The following is an 18,754-nucleotide window of genomic DNA, read 5'->3' on the forward strand; positions in this document are numbered from 1 at the left end:
TCTGAGCTTAGGGACCAGAGAACCGTGCTGCGTGGTGAACAGGGGACAGCAAACTCTGGATGTCCCTGTCTGGAAAATGGGGTTTGGAGTTAAAGTCATTTTTTTAAGCCAAGGAAACATCCATGCTTGTGTTTCTCTGGGATGCTGCCTCCTCTACAAGGGGCAGTGGTGTTCCAGAATCGATTACCGGAGTTTCCTTCCTTCTGCTGAGTCTTTCCTCTAGGCTAGCAGGCTGGACGGGGAACCATCTTCCCTTGTCTGGAGAGAATGGCTGGAGACTGAGGGGAGGCCTTGTTTAGCAGGTTTTCTTAGTAACTGGAATCATGTAGTCATCACTGGAAAATTGCCCCTGCACAAAGTGTTTTTGCTAATATTAACTTTAGTTCCATCTCAGCTCAATGGAGGGAAAAACTAGAAAGTGCCATAAATCCAGCCGAGCTTGTCAAAGCTGTCAAATTACCCCCTGATAAAGCTGCTGCCTCCTAATGATTGCAGCCATCAGCCAGAGAGGAAATGTATGCCGGTGGGGCTGTGAGCGCAGCGCCAGGGTTCAACACCGTTAGACTTTTAATGTAGTGTCATCTGGGGGCTCTTTGGCGCCGGTGGAGGGTGACGCGCTGAGCGGAGCAAGTTCTTTACCAAAACAATAAGAAACCCAAGGACGCAGACGAGCGCTGCCCCGCTCTTCCCGGCTGGATTAATGCTGACTGCTGAATTTTGGTAAAGGTCTTCTCTGGTCCCATTTGTTAGCGTTAGGAGTCCATTGAGATAATGTCTTTTCACGTCTAAAGACGCTATTGATTTTCTGTTCCTGTTGTCCTGAATTGTGCACTGTGTGTCTATGGAGCAGTGACAATCCTCCATCACTGGCTTTATGGGAAAAGAATAGTTATTGAGTCTCTTCCCATAAAATATAATCTCTTTCTCTCTTCCAGAATTCGCCAGCCCCTGTGGGAATCCCTCCTGTTATCTCTTTGAGAAAATTGATTTTTTTGTCTCTGCTTTGCACACTTGTGTTTAGTTTTATTTTTAATTTGGCTCATGTGGTATGAAACGATGGCTTCCTTAGCATCAAGCATGCTTTCTCAGTGTTGTATTGCTGCTTTTTCATATAGATGAACGCTTTCAGGATGTTTTACAATAAAATAAAGATATTTGCTTGGCACAAGTCTCTCGTGTTGTTGCTGGGAGTTTTTTTACCCGGGGTGAGTCACTGCCCTGCTCTCTCTTCCAGGCGGGTCTGGGATGCTGACAGCTTTTCAGCTGCGTGTAGGTAAATTCGGGATGAGTTTCTAAAGTCGACAGAGGCTGATGGATTTCGGACGAACGACACCGTAGCGGAGAACACTGCTTACAGTGCTGTCTGCTTGAGGAGTATTGGGCTTTGAGCAGTGGCACAAATACTGTGTCAGATTTGTCCTTTCCGCTGTGTAGCAAATGACTGACTATGGGACTTTTTCCTTTCAGGGAGGAAACGGCAACATGAATTCATAGATGATGAGTAGGATGCCAAAGCCAGAGATGACAGTGCTCTTGAAGAAATGCTGGGTAGAACAAAAAGGTAAAAGGAACAGCTCGTTGAGTGCATTTTGGAGCCTGTGGGCCCTCATGTGGTACCTTCCCTCATGAGGCGAACAGCACCCCCTCAAACCATAGCCCGGTGTTCTGGGTTCCCTCCTCCTCCATTTGCATGAGCCCCAGTGACGCCGCTCACTCCTGACCTACTCTGTCTCCGCTAGGTCCTCCCCACCGCTGCATCGTACTTGGAATGTGTCCTTGCATGCACGCGCTCGCAGGCCCACCGCCTCATCCCCACTTGCAGCTCACGCTGCGTTAGCCTAGCGATCATACCAGGTTGTCTGCTGCCCTGCTTTGTGATGAGAACAAAAAGAGGAATAGGAGATGAACTCGACCAGCTGATTTGCAGCCAGTGCCATTCTCCTGAGGTGACGGTTCAGTGCGGCCATTGCCTGTGCCATTTCTCATTTAAACCTGGGCAGATACGTGCGGTTAAAGTGTTTAAAATGCATTGCAAACGGGTTGCCTCCACGAGGTATAAATTGCTCTCTGCTACTCTGGTGCTTTTGACTGCATTTTGTGTTGATGCTGTTGAGATGCCCAAAGGAATCGCTTCTTCCTGGCTCTTCATTTGGAGAAATGATCTCTGTAACTGAGGTGTGATAGTCCATTTGGGGACCTGAGGCAGTCGAAGGCAGCTTTAATGACACCTGCCGAGAGCCACATGGTAGAAAGGCCTTTGCTACCCTCGGCCAATGGCAGCAAAAGTGGCTGAAGCTGCTGACAAGCAGCAGGAAAGTCATCATTTAGGAACGTGCACTCCTTGGGATATTTTCATCCTTGTTTAGTGAGGGATGACTTGGATCCCCTAAAAATCAAAAGTAAACGTTCTCCTTGCAAATGTACCAGGTTTGTAGTAATGATCCCAGCATTGCTTCTGCCTCCTGGCTCTTTCTGGCAGGGAGCGTCCAGGACAGAAGGACATTTCTGTGGCAGCAGATCCTGACAGTATGGGAAGCAGGATGAGGTGTGAATGGCTGATACATATAAATATCAGAGCTGTTCTGTTGGAAGTATCATCCTCAGAACAACGATCAGAGAGGAATTTGCTATGGTTGGGTCTTGGTGCCAGTTGCATTTTTTGTGTGCTTAAACCGTTTCTAATCAAAACATGGTCTGTCATGCAGAGCAGTGCGCAGGGCAGAGTTGAGGCTTTCGCATGTGCTACCACCACAGCCTTTCCTGAAGATCATTAGCGCGGTTTTGACAGGGTCGGAAATTACTTCTTCAGGCTTCGAACTGCTAGGAAATTGTCTGAAAAATCCAGCAATTCCCTATGCGCACGGGGTGTCTGGGAAGGGAGCCGCTGGCCTTCTCTTGGCCTTTGGCACCTCGTTCTGTACTGAAGTGTGTTTTCTGCAGCAGCGTAGCTTAAACCAGGCGCTTGGTGCCTTTGGATCCTTTCAGCCAAGTGTGTACAGAGCCCGTCACGGGGACAGCTCTGCATTAGGCATCGCTTTCATCTGTCAGAACCTGTTTTCAGAACATGGAGAGCTTGCCAGAAAGCCAACCGTTTACACTTTGAAGATGAGAAACATATAGGAATTACTTAGAGATCCCATTTTCCACGGACAGCCCTCTGAAATTCTTGTTGAGTTGGTGGCTGGAAGCTGGGAACCTGTATTCCCTACCAGCTCTTCTCTCCAAAACCAGCCTCAGCTCATCTCTGGTAGAACAGTTCCCTGAGAAGTCGTCTACTTCTGCTATGTCAGTGAGAATATTATGCGCGCTCAGTTCTGTGGTTTAATTCTGCCTCTATTTAGTAAAATACTTTCCCATTGTTGGCACGATAAGGAGATGCTACAGGATGTCCTAAAATCCTTTTTCTGTTTAGGCCACGTGATGTCACAGGGAAGGAACAACGCCAGGTTCAGCTCTTTGTGAAAAAGCAGTAATTTGGGAACTGTAACCCTGTTTGAAATACGGTATAAATATCATTTGAACTGCAGATTGTTTATTTGAAATGGTTGTTGCTTGCATAAGCTGTCATATAGTTAAAATATACAACGGTATAATTTTTAGTTCATTAACACCAGAGTTGAGAATTCAGGCATACTTAAAATAGGAAGTAGCAAATTTCTGTGGTTGTCAATCCATATTTTGGGAGATCTGATAGTTCTGTTCGCTCTTTTTCTGTACATGTGTGTGTTAAGGCTGTTGGTATGTTATTTAGCTCTTTATAAACTCGGATGTAAATCTGTTAAGCTGTTTGAATTTTGAAATTCTTCACCATCAATCTGGAAAGCTTTAAGTCTGCTAAAATTGGAGTGCAGTCAGTGCTGGCAAGGAGCTGCGTCCTCACAGCGCAGCCGGTTCCCCAGAGCCAGGACTTGTAGCCGTTCCCTGTTCCTCCCTCTCACTGGTCGGGGCCCTGGAGTCCAGCCAGCGCGGCGTGATGTCGGAGCACAGCACCCTGTGAGTCTGGTGTCACAGCCGGCTGGGGAAACAGAGCGCAGGGAGCAGTTTAATCATATTTGTTGCGGTTTTGACCAAGAGCACTGTCAACATCGTATTTTACTACTGCTGCCACTAACCCTTCGCTCAGGGAAGGTGCGTGATGCTATTGCTTTAAGGTGGCGAGTGGCCACTAGCTGTGCTCGGCATCTCCTTGGCCAGCTCCGGCACCACAGCACGTGCTGTCAGCTCAGCAGTGGCTGGAAAGCTCAGATAGGAACAGGTTTGGCATCAGCATAATCAGTTCTGTGGGCATTGTGCTTCGGATGTTGCCAGCTCCTCGCTGTTTCTTCTTTCTTCCAGCACGTGGTATTTATGTGGCCCTGAGGACAGGCAGTTGCCTGCTAGACCAGCGTGTGGGGTTTTTTTTTTGTTTCCTTTCAGCCTTGTAGTGCTTGGTTTTTCCATTGCAGGGAGCACTGGGAAATATGTATCCTGGTTTGCTGCTAACGCTTTAACTGGCCGAGCCAGTGGAAGATGGCAGCAGCAGGAGCTGGTGTGCTCTTCGTCGTTCGGGTGACACGGTCTGACAGACAAGGCTCTGGAGCTGGGAAAGGACGGGGCTGATCTGAGAGTCTCATCCAGTCCTTCAGTGAGCCTCGCCTTACCACTTGATACCAGTTCTCTCACTCAAATGCAGGTGGAGCTTTCAAAGCACCTAATACTATGTTCGTGTTTAGCCTGTGTCTTGCGAGCGTACAAGAAAGGAAGGTGAATCATTCACTTGTACACTTTGATCTTAAAGTTCAGTGCTGCTCCTTCTCTGTAAGTGGTTTGTCAGACAAAATTTCTTAGTCACTGTATTTGAAGATCTCACCCTCGGTGTCAGAGGCAAGGCAGCTGAAGGAGATGCGGTTAGAATCCCTTCAGCTTGGGAGCGTTTGATTTGGTGTGGAGTATTTCACGGGCCCAACAGTGCGTTTTGGTGAGAGCAGAACCCCTGTCAGTGGCTGCTGCTACAGCTGCGGGCACTAGGAGGGCTCTCCACTCACGGTGTGGGATTAGTGCAGCTAATGAGGTGTTTGTAGCAGTTCAATAACTGAAACTTTTGTAGGGGATCAGTGCACAGGAAGGAGCATGCTAAGAAGTCCCCATCGTGATCTGGGATGGCTTTCTTTGACTGCCATCACAGCAGCGTGACCTTTCTTTTATGTATTTTGGGGCTTGCACCATGTAGAAAGTCAAATATGCTACCTGCATAACCCCAAGGTAGAGACTTGGGGTGAAATTACCTCTGTTCTTGAAATGAAAGAGCCTCAGCAGCACCAAATGAGGTGGGAAATATTCTATTTCCAGAATTTCGGGGTTAATGTAAGAATTAACAAGCTGTTTGTTCAAAGCAAGCTTTTACTCTCCTTCCAATTTCATACCTGACACACGGTGGTTGGTCAGTGTAACAGGAACTCTGTGCTGACATGACTGTCCCGTAGCATTGGCCGTTGCAGTGAGCCCGTTCCATCACTGGCGCTTCCACTTTTAGAGTGTTCCTGCACCGCACAATGGTTTGGATAGTGATGGGTGTTTGAGGTTGGGGACACAACTTCACCCCTCAGGCTTTCACCTTAACTATGACTTTGGTTTCATGCCAAGCGCAGCAGAAGCAAGTGCAGTCCTTACATTGCATGCCTGATCACAGCTTAAATTCCTGGGTAGACTTCGCAGATCTCTTTCTGAAACGTGCTGTTGGGGCTGCCCATCCAGGTGACTGCCTGCTGCCATTGATCCCAGACCGACTTCTGAAACTAAGCGCTGTTTGTTTTTCATACTTCTAGCTGATTTTGATCAGTCCTACAGAAGGATTAGCTTCTGGTTTTAATATTATTGTAAATCTACTTAATTTTTTTAAGCAGCAAGAGATGTTATAAAAATTGACACTACGCAATACTGAGTCACAGGTTTTACTGTTTAATCAGAGATGGAAGTTGAAAGACATTGCAAGTATAAAAGCTAATTCCAATATTAATAGTTCCCTTATTAGTTAAAAAGAAGTAATTTTATGCATAATTCTTTTCTTTAGGAGCGCTTGCTAGTTTTGAGTGTGTCTCCCAGTCTGAGGAGTCAGTGGAGGTTATTTTAAGGTGCGCTTTGTGGTTGCTGTTGGTGAGCTGGTAGTGTGCGTCTCATCCTGAGGCGGTGCTGCGCTATGCTTGGTCTCAGCACAGTGAGAAAGGCAGAGTCGAGGTCACACAGAGCAGATTTTAGAATGAGCATGTAGATGTAAGCACAAGATTTTGTGCATTGTTTCCCTGGCAGAAATAGCCCTTTAGATAAACATTAAATATGGACTGAGGAAAAGAGACTGCATATCCCTGAGCACCAAAAGCGATGCTTCATAAGGACCCTGTTCAATTTACAATTGAATTAAAAGGGCATTCTAGCAATATTCCGCCCTTGCCTGCAATTCTGAAGTTTGACAGGATCATGTTATTGGTTTTACCTTCATGCTGTCCCAGGCTGAAATACTTCATATTCAACGCTCTGAGATCTGTAAATAATTGACATGCCTTTCTTAGCAGCTGCAGATCAAGCAGCAAATTGTATTGTTGGTGAATAATAGTGGTGGTGTTCTGTGTTCTTTACTCCTTTAGATCTTAATTTTCACTCTGCTACTGAGAGTGTGGGAACTGATTTACTCCCCTTCAGGAAAAAAGTCTTGCTCTTGCAGTCCTTTGGGGAAGGAAGCTTAGGGGAAAGTCAAGAACTTGCAAGTGAAACCCTCTCTGTAAAGACTGGCTATTTCTGTGTATTTTCTACAGATACCGTGTGTGTATTTTCCTCAGTCCCTGTGACTCTCATGGGTCGTACGGGATAAAATTGGTTTAATGGTTAGGCAAGGTTTAGGCAAATCTAGAAAGAAAACTCTATAGCTAAAACTAATGAGAAAATATTAAAACAATCATTTTTACTGGTAAGAACTACAGCATATCTGTGATGACAGAAAACAGGGTTTGTGTAGTAAGGCACCAGACAGGCACCCAGGAGTGAGCTGGAGCAGCTGTGTTGCCACGGTCCCCCTGCCAGCAAATCACAATTGTCTCTGGTTTGTGACTCTGGAATAACACTCCCACTTGGTTTATCTGTTCATAGCTAAAGGTGAGACGAGTCAGGGAAGTTCCTTTTTATAGTGAGTTTATAGCATGGCAGAACCCAGTTGTGGTGGAGTCCTTTAAAGATTTGAGGTGATGATTTCAGCAATAATGCTTTTTAATTGAAAGTAAGTGTGTTCTTGTTTGTTAATGATGCTTTCATGTTACGCATACACCGAATAAATCACAGGAGTGCAGGAGTGAAGTCTTGGTTTGGTAACTCCAGGATGGGTTTTGGGGCAAAGGGCAGAGCCTGATGCTGCCAGAAGTTCCTCCAGAGCAGATGGACTCCCTTAAATTTGACTTTGCCTCTGGCTTCCAGGTCCTGAACCCGTGTGGCTTTCAACACCTCCTGCCTGTTACCATCATCGGTTTCTCCTCCTTCAGTTCTCCTTTTGATCTTCCCTCGTCACCTTCCATTACTCACTCTTCTGTTTTCAGTGCCTGAGGCTGACATTTCCATACCTCGGTGACTAAAGTTTGGCTCCTAGATCCGTATTTATTCAGGTAATATAGACAGCAGTCCAATTTCAGAGGAGTTGAGTATCCCGGAGAAGATATTTGTTTAAAAGCAGAAACAGAAATTTAGGAGCGTACCTTCAGGGATCTGAGACTTAAACACTCTTTCCCGTTATTATTTGCTTCGGCTGTCGCTGGAGATCTGATATCAAACTCGCCTGAAGATTGTGCTGTCCTGAGCCTGTTGAGGGGAAAATAAGAAGTACGGGCAACAACCTTTTCCTCCAGTGACGCTGGTTACTGTCTGGCTTTCTGTGCATGCTGTCGATGGGGGTCAGCGAGCTGGAGCTCCCCACTTCATCGAGCAGCGTGTCCTGGCCGGTGCTGAGCTGGGGGCTGTTCATCCGCTGCTGCAACAGAGCCAGTTGTGGACCAACGCTCTGCACGAGAGCTGTCTCACTGCTTTATAGGATTCATACTTTCTTCCTGCTCTGTAAGCACTAAGGGCAGTGTTGCAGGGGAGAGGGGTTAGGATGTGGGGGCAGGATGCTCCCAGAGGGCAGCAGCCAGGCTGTACAGCTTGTTACAGGATGGTGACCGCTTAAAAAAATAGAATTAAAAAGAAATCCTTCCATGTACCTCATCACTGACTGCTCTGAAGCGGTGACTGAGGCTACGGGGGTGACAATCATATTGCCTCCTTAAACTAAATAACTCGATTGTCTTATTAGAACAGAGAGCAAAGAGAAATGTCCTGAATACGCTGTAGGAAATTGTCTTTACTAAATCTAGCCCAGCATTTATGAGCATTGTATATATTATTTGATTTTGCCAGAATTACATAAGTGGGGGGGGGAATTGTTAATGTAAGTTGACTACCAAAGTAAATCACAGCCTAATTATTCTTTTTTTCTGGCTAAAATTAGAATTTGATATAACGGTCAATAGACGTTTTCTTTAATTTTTGAGACATAATTTCTAAGAGCTAATCCAAATGAATTGGGGAAGGTTGCTGCAGAATTGAAAAAATAAATTATCTGAATTTTATGGTGACTTACTGGTAAATCCCCTTAGTTGGGAGCTTTAATTTACCTCATATTTCAGTTTGTTCTCCTCTAACTGGCTTAGGGGTATATATTAGAGCAAAAGCATCATTATTTTCTCTAGTGCCACCAGGGTGCTTGGAGCACAAGCAGTGCCCCAAAGCGGAGACAGGGCCTATTCCCTTATGGAAAGCAAGGACCAAGGAGTGCAAGGGAGGAACGACGGGGCTTGTGGCAGCGGCAGCGTGCCGCGCAGCGTGGCCTGGCAGGCGCTATGCCCTGCCTGCAGCAGTGCTGGGGGCTGGTGCCCACATATGTTGATGCTGAGGCTGTTGGAAGGTGAATTGGCATCAGCAGAGCTCCGGCATTGCAGCCCCCTAGCTGCTCATTGCCCTTCTGGACTCTGCCAGTGTAGAGGACTGAAGCAGCGTTGCTGTTGTTCCAGGTTAAACAGGGCAACGCTGTGTTTAGTGTCGGGGCTACCGGCTTAAATAACCTGGATGAGGCTTTGCACAGCAAAGACCTCTTTCCTTCAGGGTCCGTTGCAGTGGCTCAGGCTCTGGAGTTCCACTTCAGCTCAGCCTGGTGTCCATTCCCCACAGCCATGGAGTTTTGCTTGAGATCGTTTCAATGTGGTGCATATCTGAGGGAAATCAGTGGGCTCAGAGTAGCAGAAGGAGCGGGGTGATGAATATATCCCAACCCCAGACTATGGAAGGTGACCGCATTCGGCCTCCTGCTGAGGCGGTGGGCAGTTTCATCCATCCTGAGTGTAACCCCATATTGTTAGTTCCTGGTGACGGATACGCGTTTTGCCTTCCACACGTCATCCGGGGCGAGTTGTCTCGATGGCAGTGCCCTACACAGTGTGCTGCTCTGGAGACCCTTTCTGAGGAAACATGTTTGGGGATATTGACCTGGCTTTGATGAGCTGGAGAATGCAATTCCCCTTCACAAATGCGGTGACATATTGGGAGGTAACCATGGATTTATACATGGTCACTGACTAGGTTAAGCCTTGAGTTCGCTTCTAGAAGAAAGCGCTTTTGATTGTCTAAGTGGAGAGTGGAAAGGGCAAAACTGTGGCATTTCTGTCACCGGGAGGGGTATTTTAGGCATCTCTGTTCACACTTTAAGAGTATTTTTGTAAAAACGCTTGGCTTTTCTGGCTTCTAAATCAGGGAATAACTTTGTACGAACAACTAAAAAGAAATGGGGTTCCACCATTGCCATTTGAGCCATTAAAACTATCTGAATCGTTTTGCTTTTTGATGCTTGCCATAGGAACAGTGGGTGTGACATTTGCTGAATAGCCATAACGGGATACTTCGAAATACTCTGTTCAGTTTTCCTTCTGCATACAACTAAGTGTGCCAAATCCTCCGTTAACCCGGTAAACCAGGCCAGACCCACCGCTGCCATGGAATGACCAGGAAGGGCTTTTTAAAGGACTTTGTATTTCTCCTCCCTCTTAACAAACCCCAAACACCGCCCATCAGAAGAGCAGCAGCTTTTATCGGGGTGCTGTTAAAATTATTCATGATTCCAACTGTAAAATCTCCTGGCACATCCACTTCTGTGCCACTTATCAGCTGGAGGTAGCTCTGTTTTGCCCCTAGAAAGGTAAGACCGCAGCGGTTTGTCCTCTACCCTACATGAAGAGACTCCTCAGCGGAGATTAGACCTTGGATTTTTAAACAGCGGGGAGCTGGAAACTTGAAAGATACCAGCGCACTCCAATTCAAACAGCTCCTTTCTTATCATTTTATTGCACAAGGAATTAAATGGAAATATTTGGGACTTTGCTGGCATGTTTAATGAAAAATCCATGTTCAAATGGCATTAATATCACATAGATCACACTACTGCAATAACCTATATGCTACTGTTAAAATTATGTGTGATTCGGGTGTATAAGAGTCAGTTTATCAGGGTTTTCTTCCTCTGCTTCCGTTGAGGCAGAGAATGTGTTCATTAGCCGCCAGCAGCAGAGTTCATGCACTGCTTCAGTACTGCCTTAAAAATGCCTTCTTCGTCCTCATCCACACAGATTCCTGTTGTCCTTGCGGACCAGGAAGGATCTAGAAAGCGAGGCTCTACTCTCGATGCCACTTCACGGAGCAGATCATGTGCTGTGTTAGCTCTGGGATGGAGCCGCTACCACCCTGTTCTGTGGAAGTTCCCCCTTCCCCAGCCTGTGGCTGGGGGTGTCCTGCATGACCTTGTCAATCAGAGTGTACGGACCTCGTTACACTAATGAGCTGCAGAGGCACTAAAGGAACTCCTTGAGCTTCAGAGAGGAGGGAGAAATGGACATGTGTGCACGTGTAGCTGCTTTTGCATTTCATTACATTCCCCGGTGATCTCAAGGTCTGACCCCCTGTGGAGCACCTTATGGTTATCCCTTCTCGAGAGCACGAGAGGGAATGATGCGGCGTGGGCTGGGACCGCACTAAATGTTTGTGCTCCTCTCCCCGGCAGTAACAAAAGGCTGTTTGTGGCAAGAGTTGCCATCTCCATACTTGGGAGCAGCCTAGGTTCTGGCTTGTGTTTCAGCCAGAAGCGCTAATGTCTGCAAAGCCAAATCTGAGTAGCACTCTGACATCGTGTTTGGTAGCAAAGAGAATCTTTGTCACTTGGAGGAGATGCATTAGCTCCACCATTTCTCATCTCCTTTTCATTACCGAGTCTTGCCCAGATACCCAAGTGGAAGTTCAAGCTCTGTCTGAGCACCAACCTGACGGTAATCTTGGGCCACAGATTGGCCTGCCGGTAGGTAAGCGGGTTTGGAGGAGACAGGCCGCGGCTGGGACCGGTGTGCTGGGCACGGCAGGACCAGCTTCTTGGCTAAGCCAGGAGCCCGTTTCTTGCTGGAGAGGAGCGAGCAGGCAGGCCTGTGTGCAGGGGAGAGACACGGGCACCTGATGAGTTCTGTGGGTTCGCTCTCTGCCTCTCAGCGAGGTGTCACCTCAACATCCAATACGCACCTCCAGAGACCGACCCAACGCTCTGGCTGCAGACGAGACCCGTTCTCCCGCCAGTGCTCCTGCTGTAGCACAGTCTCTGCTGGATGCGTGCAGCATCTTGGAAGAACGTCCAAGGAGGGACACGCGTTCCCTAGAACTCCTCAAGACAACGATAGCGCTTTGCCAACGTGACACCTGGAAAAGTTTCCAGTGGATCTTGAGCAGTCGAAGGGAAGAACTCTCCCCGCCGACCCTGGAGCTGCCCGCCTCGGTGCACGGACAGGACGGAGCCGTGTGACCGGCGGGAGGAGCCGCTCCGGAGCCTCTTCACCCACGTGCCTTTCACGCTCCGGGAGATTCGCAGCCGCCGAAAGCGGGGAGTTTCCCTTCCTTGTGCCCGGGAAGAGCCCGATCGCGCGGCTCGGCCCCGCGGGGAGACCCCGCTTTTCGGTGCCGCCCGCCTCGGGGTCCCGGGTGGCTGTGCCCGGCCGGGGCCGAGCGGCGGGCGCCGCGCGGGGATTGGGCGGCGCGGCGCGCCAATCGCCGGTTTGTTTGGGGTCACCGGGCGCGGGGGGGCGGGCGCGGGGCGCGGCTGGTGCGGCCGCCGGAGCCGCCGCGCGTCACCGCCCGGGCCGCGCCCCCATTGGCCGCCGGGACCGCCGCTCGCGGGGCTTCGCGCCCCCATTGGCCGCCGCTGCCGCCGCTCGGCGCGCGCCCCGCCTCCTCCCGCGCGCGCCCCCGTGCCCCGCCCCGCTCGCGCGCGCCCGCCCCCCGCGCTCCGCCATTGGCCGCGGCGACTGCCAGCGCGGCGGCTCCGCCAATGGGCGCGCGGGGGGGGGACGGCGGGGGGCGGCGCGGGGCGGCAGGGCCGGCGGCGGCGGCGGCGGCGGGAGGAGGCGGCGCGCGCCCGGGTCCCGGCGGCGAGGAGGCGGAGGAGGATGTGGCGCGCGGCGGGGAAATGGCTGCCGAAAACAAGCCGGAAGGTGAGCGCGCCGCGGGGCCGCTCCCGCGACCGGGGCCCTCCCCGCCCCGCCGACACCAGGCCGGGCCGGGCCGGGCCGGGCAGGCCGCGTGGCGCGGGGGCCGGAGCCCGCCTCCCGCCGCCCCCCCCTTTCCCCCCGCACGTGCCGACCCGCCGCCGCCCGGGGCCCGCGGGGGGCTATGGGGGAGGAGGGGGGCACCGGGGCCGCCGCCGCCGCCCGGGTCCGGCCGCGCCGCGGGGCCAGGCCGCGCCGCCCCCCCAGCACGTGCCGCGGGGCCTCGGGGCGGGGGGGGACGCCCGCGAGGGGGAGGCGCCGCGCCGACCCGCAACTTTGTCCGCTGCCGCGGGCCCGATCCCCGCTCCGCCCCGGGAACCCCCGCCCGGGCCCCGGGGGCTCGGCTCCGCCGCTCGGCCCGGGATGGAGGCCGGGGCTCCCCGAAATGACAGTTTCCAGCAGCAGGGGTGGTTACCGGCGCTGTCGGCTTCGTCTTTTGTTAACCTCTCTGCTCCCAAATTCCTTGGGTCTGTCCTTCCTGGATAACGCCGAGCTTCGTTCTTTTCTCCTTCGGGTCGAAGTAAATGATGGATTCCAGTGAAGTGGGAAAATGCCGACTGGTTCGCAGGGCGTAAGTGGGAAGAGAACCGGCGTCCGTGTGAAGTTGACGGCTCCAGTCGTGCGGTTCCGGTTCTTTAGAGGGTGGAAGTGCCGGTACCAGAGCTCACATGGCCTTCGTTCTCTTTCTGGGCCTCCTGATGCACAATGATGTTTTTTTCTCAGGAAAGCACAGGTTTCAATAGATTCGTTCCTGCGAGGCCACGGCCTTACAGAGCCACGCGAGTCGGTGCTCCTTGACTTGAGAGCTGGTTTGCCCTTTACGCTTGCTATTTGATGCAACTTCCACCATGTTCCATGCCGGTAACTGGTTTTGGTGGGCCGGTGAGGGGTGTTCTTCCTGAGGAGGTGGGTCCACAGCAGCATTTGTTCTTGTAGCGCTGTGCGTGAGCTGCTGGGGAAGCAACTCTTGCACCCAGCATTGAAGTGCGCCCATGTGATGCTGTGACCCCACGTTTGGCTTTGCTGCTCCGTAGAGGGTTCCCTTGCGTGGAGCCCAGGCGGCATCACTGAGGTGGGAGTGGGGAATCTCAGCAGCTCAGCTCGGCACCAGCTCCGGTGTTGCTCTCGTAGTAAGGCGCAGAGCAGCTCCCCAGGCTGACCTAGTTCCGCGATGTGTTTTCAAGGAGGCAAGATAGAAACCATTCATTCCTTAAACTTAAACTCCGCCTGTCAAAAACTTAAACGGGAATCATTCTAGAGTGTGATTCGAGACAAATGTTTCACCAGCAGCACAGATGCTGGATGAGAGAGCACAAGTCGCTTTAGGCTTTTGCTAATATTTAAAATCTCAACGTGAACAGCAGCTCGCAGGGTGGTTGTTTTATTGGGGAGCAGTCTGTGCCACCCGCCCGAAGGGCACAGTAGAAACGAGCCTTGTGAACACAATGCACAGCTCTGCAGACCTGCCTGGTCCTGGAGCTTCCCTCTCTCAATCCGGGCAGGGCTGCTCATGCCCAGCTGGGGGCAGGAAAACCTCGGTGCTAGGTGGGGGTTTGACATGAGGCTGGTGTCCCTCTTCCCTGGCTGCAGAAGAGGTTGCCGCACCTTGCAAAAGCTGGGGTGAGTCTCCTCTTTCCTGGTTTACTTGGGCAGGATGAAGTCTGGCTCGATGACCGAGCAGCTCTTCCCATCCCTGTGGCGGAGGGTTTGCAGCTCTTGCCATTCTGCCGTGTTCTGAGTGTCTGATCTGAGGTGGGTGGATGGAGCCTGGGAGGCTGGAAGGGGCTCTGAGCTTGATCGGGTGGGGAATGGTCTTCACATTACAAAAGGAAGTTTTTTGAAGAGATCAAAATAGAAAGGATGCATCCAGAGCTCCTTCCTTGGCGTTTGTGTGTGCTCACGGACAGGCGCCGGAAACCTTTAAACAGGATCAAGCCTGTATGGATGGTGCTGCTGGCACTGTGTGTGCTGAGCCCACCAAGCGTAGTTCCACACAGTTGCTGGGTGTTCTCTTTGTCACTTCGGGCAGGGGCAATAAGTGGGAAAGGCAGACGGTGGAATTTCTCCCTGTAAGTCCCATGGGAGCCAAAGGTACCGGGAGGATGGCAGTAGGGGCGTTAGCAACTCTGCTGGGGTTGTGTTTGATATGGACTGAGGGGGAGGTTGGAGCTTCAGGTCCTGTTGGATGCTGAGAGACTGGGCAGCACCTTCTGAAAACAAAACATTTGGATTTGGTTGTTAAATGGCAAATCTTCACCTCCCTCAGGCGAAGCGTTGCATAAGGGTTTATTGCTTAAACAAACCCGAGCTTATCGGGAGTGTGGTGGATGGGATCTGTGCCGCGCTCTGTGCTGCTGTCCTTCCGGGCAGAACTGGGCTGTCGTGGTGAAGGGGCAAGGTTTGACGCTGGGCTTGGTCTGCTCCTTGCCCCACAAGTTTTGCTGAATTTCAGCAGTTGGGGGTTTACCAGAATTCCTGTTGTTAGAGGTGGAAGTGAACTGCAAGTTAAGTGCCTTCCACTGGAGTTTCTAGACCTCTCCGAGGGCTGTGAGACAACAGGGCAGTTCCAGAGAGTGGCCTGGAGTCGCTTTTTCCAAAGAGCAGGGCCTGCGTGTCTGTGAGGTCAATTACTTCAAGGGCTTTTGGTATTATAACTGTTTTTCGCAAAAGATTCCTGATGTAAGGCATGCGGCTTGTTTCAAGCTCTGGTTTTTAATCCATTTCCACATCTCTTTTAGTTAAATGGTTTTCCCAGGCACTTTGGCTCAAAGGCTTTTTGGTTTATTTGTGTGGGTTTCTAAAGCTGCTCCTGTAGGGAGGTTTTCTACAGAAGTTGTAACTCAGATTTCCTTTCCTCTGTCAGGAAGCAGTGAAAGGGTTATGTGCGAGTGAGGTTAGAACAAATGCTTGTAAAGTTTAATTTTTCAAGACTTGGTACTAACTTTACCTTCTTAACCCTTTTAAATGGCTTCTCTCAAATCTGCTTGGGAAGACCTGTGTCGTCTGAGGAAGGGGAAAGAGCTGTCCTACCTCTCTGGCCAGGCAGCCTTCAGGAAGAGGGATCTGGGATGTGACCTTGCTTTTCTGGTGTCCCTTCTGTGCCTGCTTCTGTAAACTAGATGTGTGTGGTGGTGGGAAAACCCAGCGAACCCAACCCTTTCCATGGGGCGAGATGAGGCTGGTGGAGTGCGTTGTGGGACACAGTGCTGGTTAATTAAAATGCAGAGCTTCCAGCAGCTTCTTGCCTCTTCGGTGCTTCCAGGGTTCCTCTTCCACACCTTGCTGAGTTTTTTTCTTTTCGGTTTTTGTGTCCAGTTTCCACCTTCCCTGGCTTCTTGCATCCCTTCTGCCCCGTGTTGTGTTAAATGCTGTGCGCTTTGGGAGGCAGGTCTGCCTGCGGGTGCCGGCTCCTGTCTTGACCCTGGTTTTCCGTCATGAACATCTCCGCTCTTCCTGGGGCGATGCTGCCCGGGCAGCTTCCCACCATGGAGCATTTATGGCCCTGGATGAGCAAGAGCAAGCTCCCCGTGTCGCAGGGAGCAGAGAGCTCCGTGTCCTTCTTCTGCTCTTGTCACATCTTTGCTTCAAGTGTTTCTAGTTTTCCTGCCAGCTCTCCAGGTATGTTTCCAAGCTCAAACTGTTCACAGCTGAAAAATAGAGGTGCCAATACTAGTGGCTGCAGCTGCCGGGCTGTGGCCCAGGATGAGGACTTTCACTGGCTCTGGCCAGTGCTTTGAGACTTGTGGAAGGTTGGTTGCAGTGTTGGGTTTGTGGTGTTGAAAACTGAATGGGTGGTTGAGTTTTACTAGGCTTGACTTAATATCCATCTCTCCATAGTCTCATTGCAGTTGAATTTGATGATGTAATTTTTGTGAACTCCCAGGGGATGAAGGAATTGATGGCAGGTCTAAAACAAGAGAATTGGGAGTGATGGTCTCGCTGTTCTGTTGCACTCGCTGTGTTTAAAAGCACCAGGGTGGAGGCCATGCTTGAAAACACCCAGGAGCTGCAGGAGGACGTCCAAGCGGCTGCGCTGTTCTAGCGCTCCTGAAGATTCCTTTTAAAGTGGTCGCTTCTGCGCCCCTCCTGAATGGAACCAGCCTCTTGCCTGGTGTGGGTAGTGGGCTGTTTGAGCCACCCGCTGCGCTGGGAGAGGAGCCTCTTCTCTTGGCTGAAGGAAGCAGGCTCCTAAACGCAGCGATAAAAAATACATCGCTAATTGTTAAACCAGAGCTTCCCAACCACCGCATGGGCTTCTTCAGAATTGTGCTATCAGCTGTTCCCCAAAATGCACCACTTGCAGCTTCACAGAACTGTGGCGTTCAAATTGAATTCAGTTATAAAAACGTCAAGAAACTTTCTGCTCTGTGAAGAGGATACAGCAGCTCACAAGTGCGCGTTATCGATGGGGAGAAGCAGGCACCGATACGCAGCGGCAGAGTTTCAGCTATATTTGTGTTTCTCACAGCTCCAGAGTGGTTTGTAGAGCTTGTCATAGCAACAAAGCGTTTATCAAAAGATATTCCAAGAAACGAGCCTGAAGTCAATAACTTTCTAGAAGAAAATTATTTCCTTCATTGTCTTTGACGTTCTTACCATTCCTATGGTTCCTCCACATCCTTTTTGGTTTTCCTCGCTCCTCCCGTTTTCCCCACAGGCAGGAGTCACCACTGCATGTGTGCTGGTTTGTGCATTGTCCTTTCTTGCTCGTGTTTCACATTCTTCACCTTTGCTCTGACTATTTTCTCTTCCATGCATCCTGCCCTCAGCCCCGAGTTGCTCTGGGGGCTGCCTGCATCCGTCATGGGGAAGGGACCTATGGTGCCTTTGCTCGGCCGAGCGCTGGCATCCAGTTGAGCCTTGCTGGGAAGACATTGCTGGCGAGCAGGACCCTGGTTATCTCATCTTAGCCACCCTCTACTGCTGTTCAGAAATCAGCTTCTGTTGCCAAGAGATTTACAACTGTAATTGTCCAAATATTTCTAGAGAACAGACCCAAAGCTGTTGGGTTTGCGTATATTTCTCCTTGTTTACTGATCTAAAATGCCAGGAGTGAAGTTTTAACTGTGAGAAATAGCGTGCCACTCCTTCGGCTCTTTGGATCAGGGATAATTCTTGGCATTTAATTCTCCTAGCTTGAATTCATTGGGTTTGTTTGTTTCCAGAGGACAGGAAATGAAAGGATGTAGGAGTTCAAGGGACCCCACGCCCACCGCCAGGACCTGGCACAGCCAGATCAATACAGGGGAATACAAATAAGCAGAAAAAAAGAGTTTTCTTTTGACTGATTCTAGACATCTTGGCTTGAGTTTTGTCTGTGTCTTCGTATATCATCTTTAGGAAGGTGAGCTATTGGAAGAGGAGCTTTCTCTGCAAAGGGGAAGAGGTTCCGAGGAGCCAGTAGAGTTGAGAAGGCCAGCTCCAAGGGAAAGGCAATGGAGGTAGTGCTCTTGCTTCGGATATTGGCATAATCACTGCTGAGTTGTCTTAATTAAGGCACATGTTGGTTATTTTCCTTGTGAGGAGGGCTGGTGCACAAGTCAGCGCTGCCTTTCGCCACAGACGGGATGACTCCAGGTAGCCTGCGCCACTGTGTTCGCGTGGGTGCCACTTCTGTGCTGCATTTGCTCAGCTCTGCTGCCAAAGCAGTGCTGCGGTGAGTGGCATCATGGGCAACCCCATGCCCTCCCCTGCCCTTTGAGACTCTAATAATGACGTTGTGGTTTTAGCCAATTGTTCTGTACAGAAATGCCCGTTTGTAATGTTTAAACACCTTTTACCTCTCTTGTGAGGTAGTTAAGAAGATGGCCAACCCTAAGTTACTACTTCATGATAATGGGTTTATAAAACTTGTGTTTGTGATTTTTATAGGCTTGTTCTTTGTATTTATTTCCAGTATGGAACTGTCTGCAAATCAGCAGTTGATCAACACCCATTCAGCCATTTCTGTGTTCTCCAATTATTCGTTATATTGATAAATTGCAGTAGTTAAATGCTCTGCAGATCTAAATTCATCTCCTGGATCACAGGAGATTTAAGAACCAGTTAAAGAAAAAACGCAAGGGGGGAGGAGGAGTTGTTTGGAGCACGGGGGGAGAGCGCAGGCTCGCGTCGTGATTTGCTGTTGTGTG

The 18,754-nt window shown here is 50.3% G+C and overlaps 1 protein-coding gene across 7 annotated transcripts in view; it reads left to right on the top strand.

The window, feature by feature from the left end:
* Positions 1-1,466: 1,466 nt before the first annotated feature.
* The window catches only part of CAMTA1 (calmodulin binding transcription activator 1), a 253,710-nt gene continuing 236,422 nt past the window's right edge, over positions 1,467-18,754 (top strand). For 5 of the 7 annotated variants that reach the window (XM_054086012.1, XM_054086007.1, XM_054086006.1 and 2 more), the window contains exon 1: positions 1,467-1,561. In XM_054086012.1, the coding sequence (XP_053941987.1) occupies positions 1,495-1,561 (67 nt within the window). In that variant the 5' untranslated portion in view covers positions 1,467-1,494. Of the gene's footprint in view, positions 1,562-12,440; positions 12,570-18,754 lie in introns of those variants that run through there. The other 2 variants (XM_054086009.1, XM_054086010.1) reach the window with 1 other exon arrangement.

Source organism: Cuculus canorus, chromosome 21 (genome assembly GCF_017976375.1).
Source record: "Cuculus canorus isolate bCucCan1 chromosome 21, bCucCan1.pri, whole genome shotgun sequence".
Lineage (NCBI taxonomy): Eukaryota > Metazoa > Chordata > Aves > Cuculiformes > Cuculidae > Cuculus > Cuculus canorus.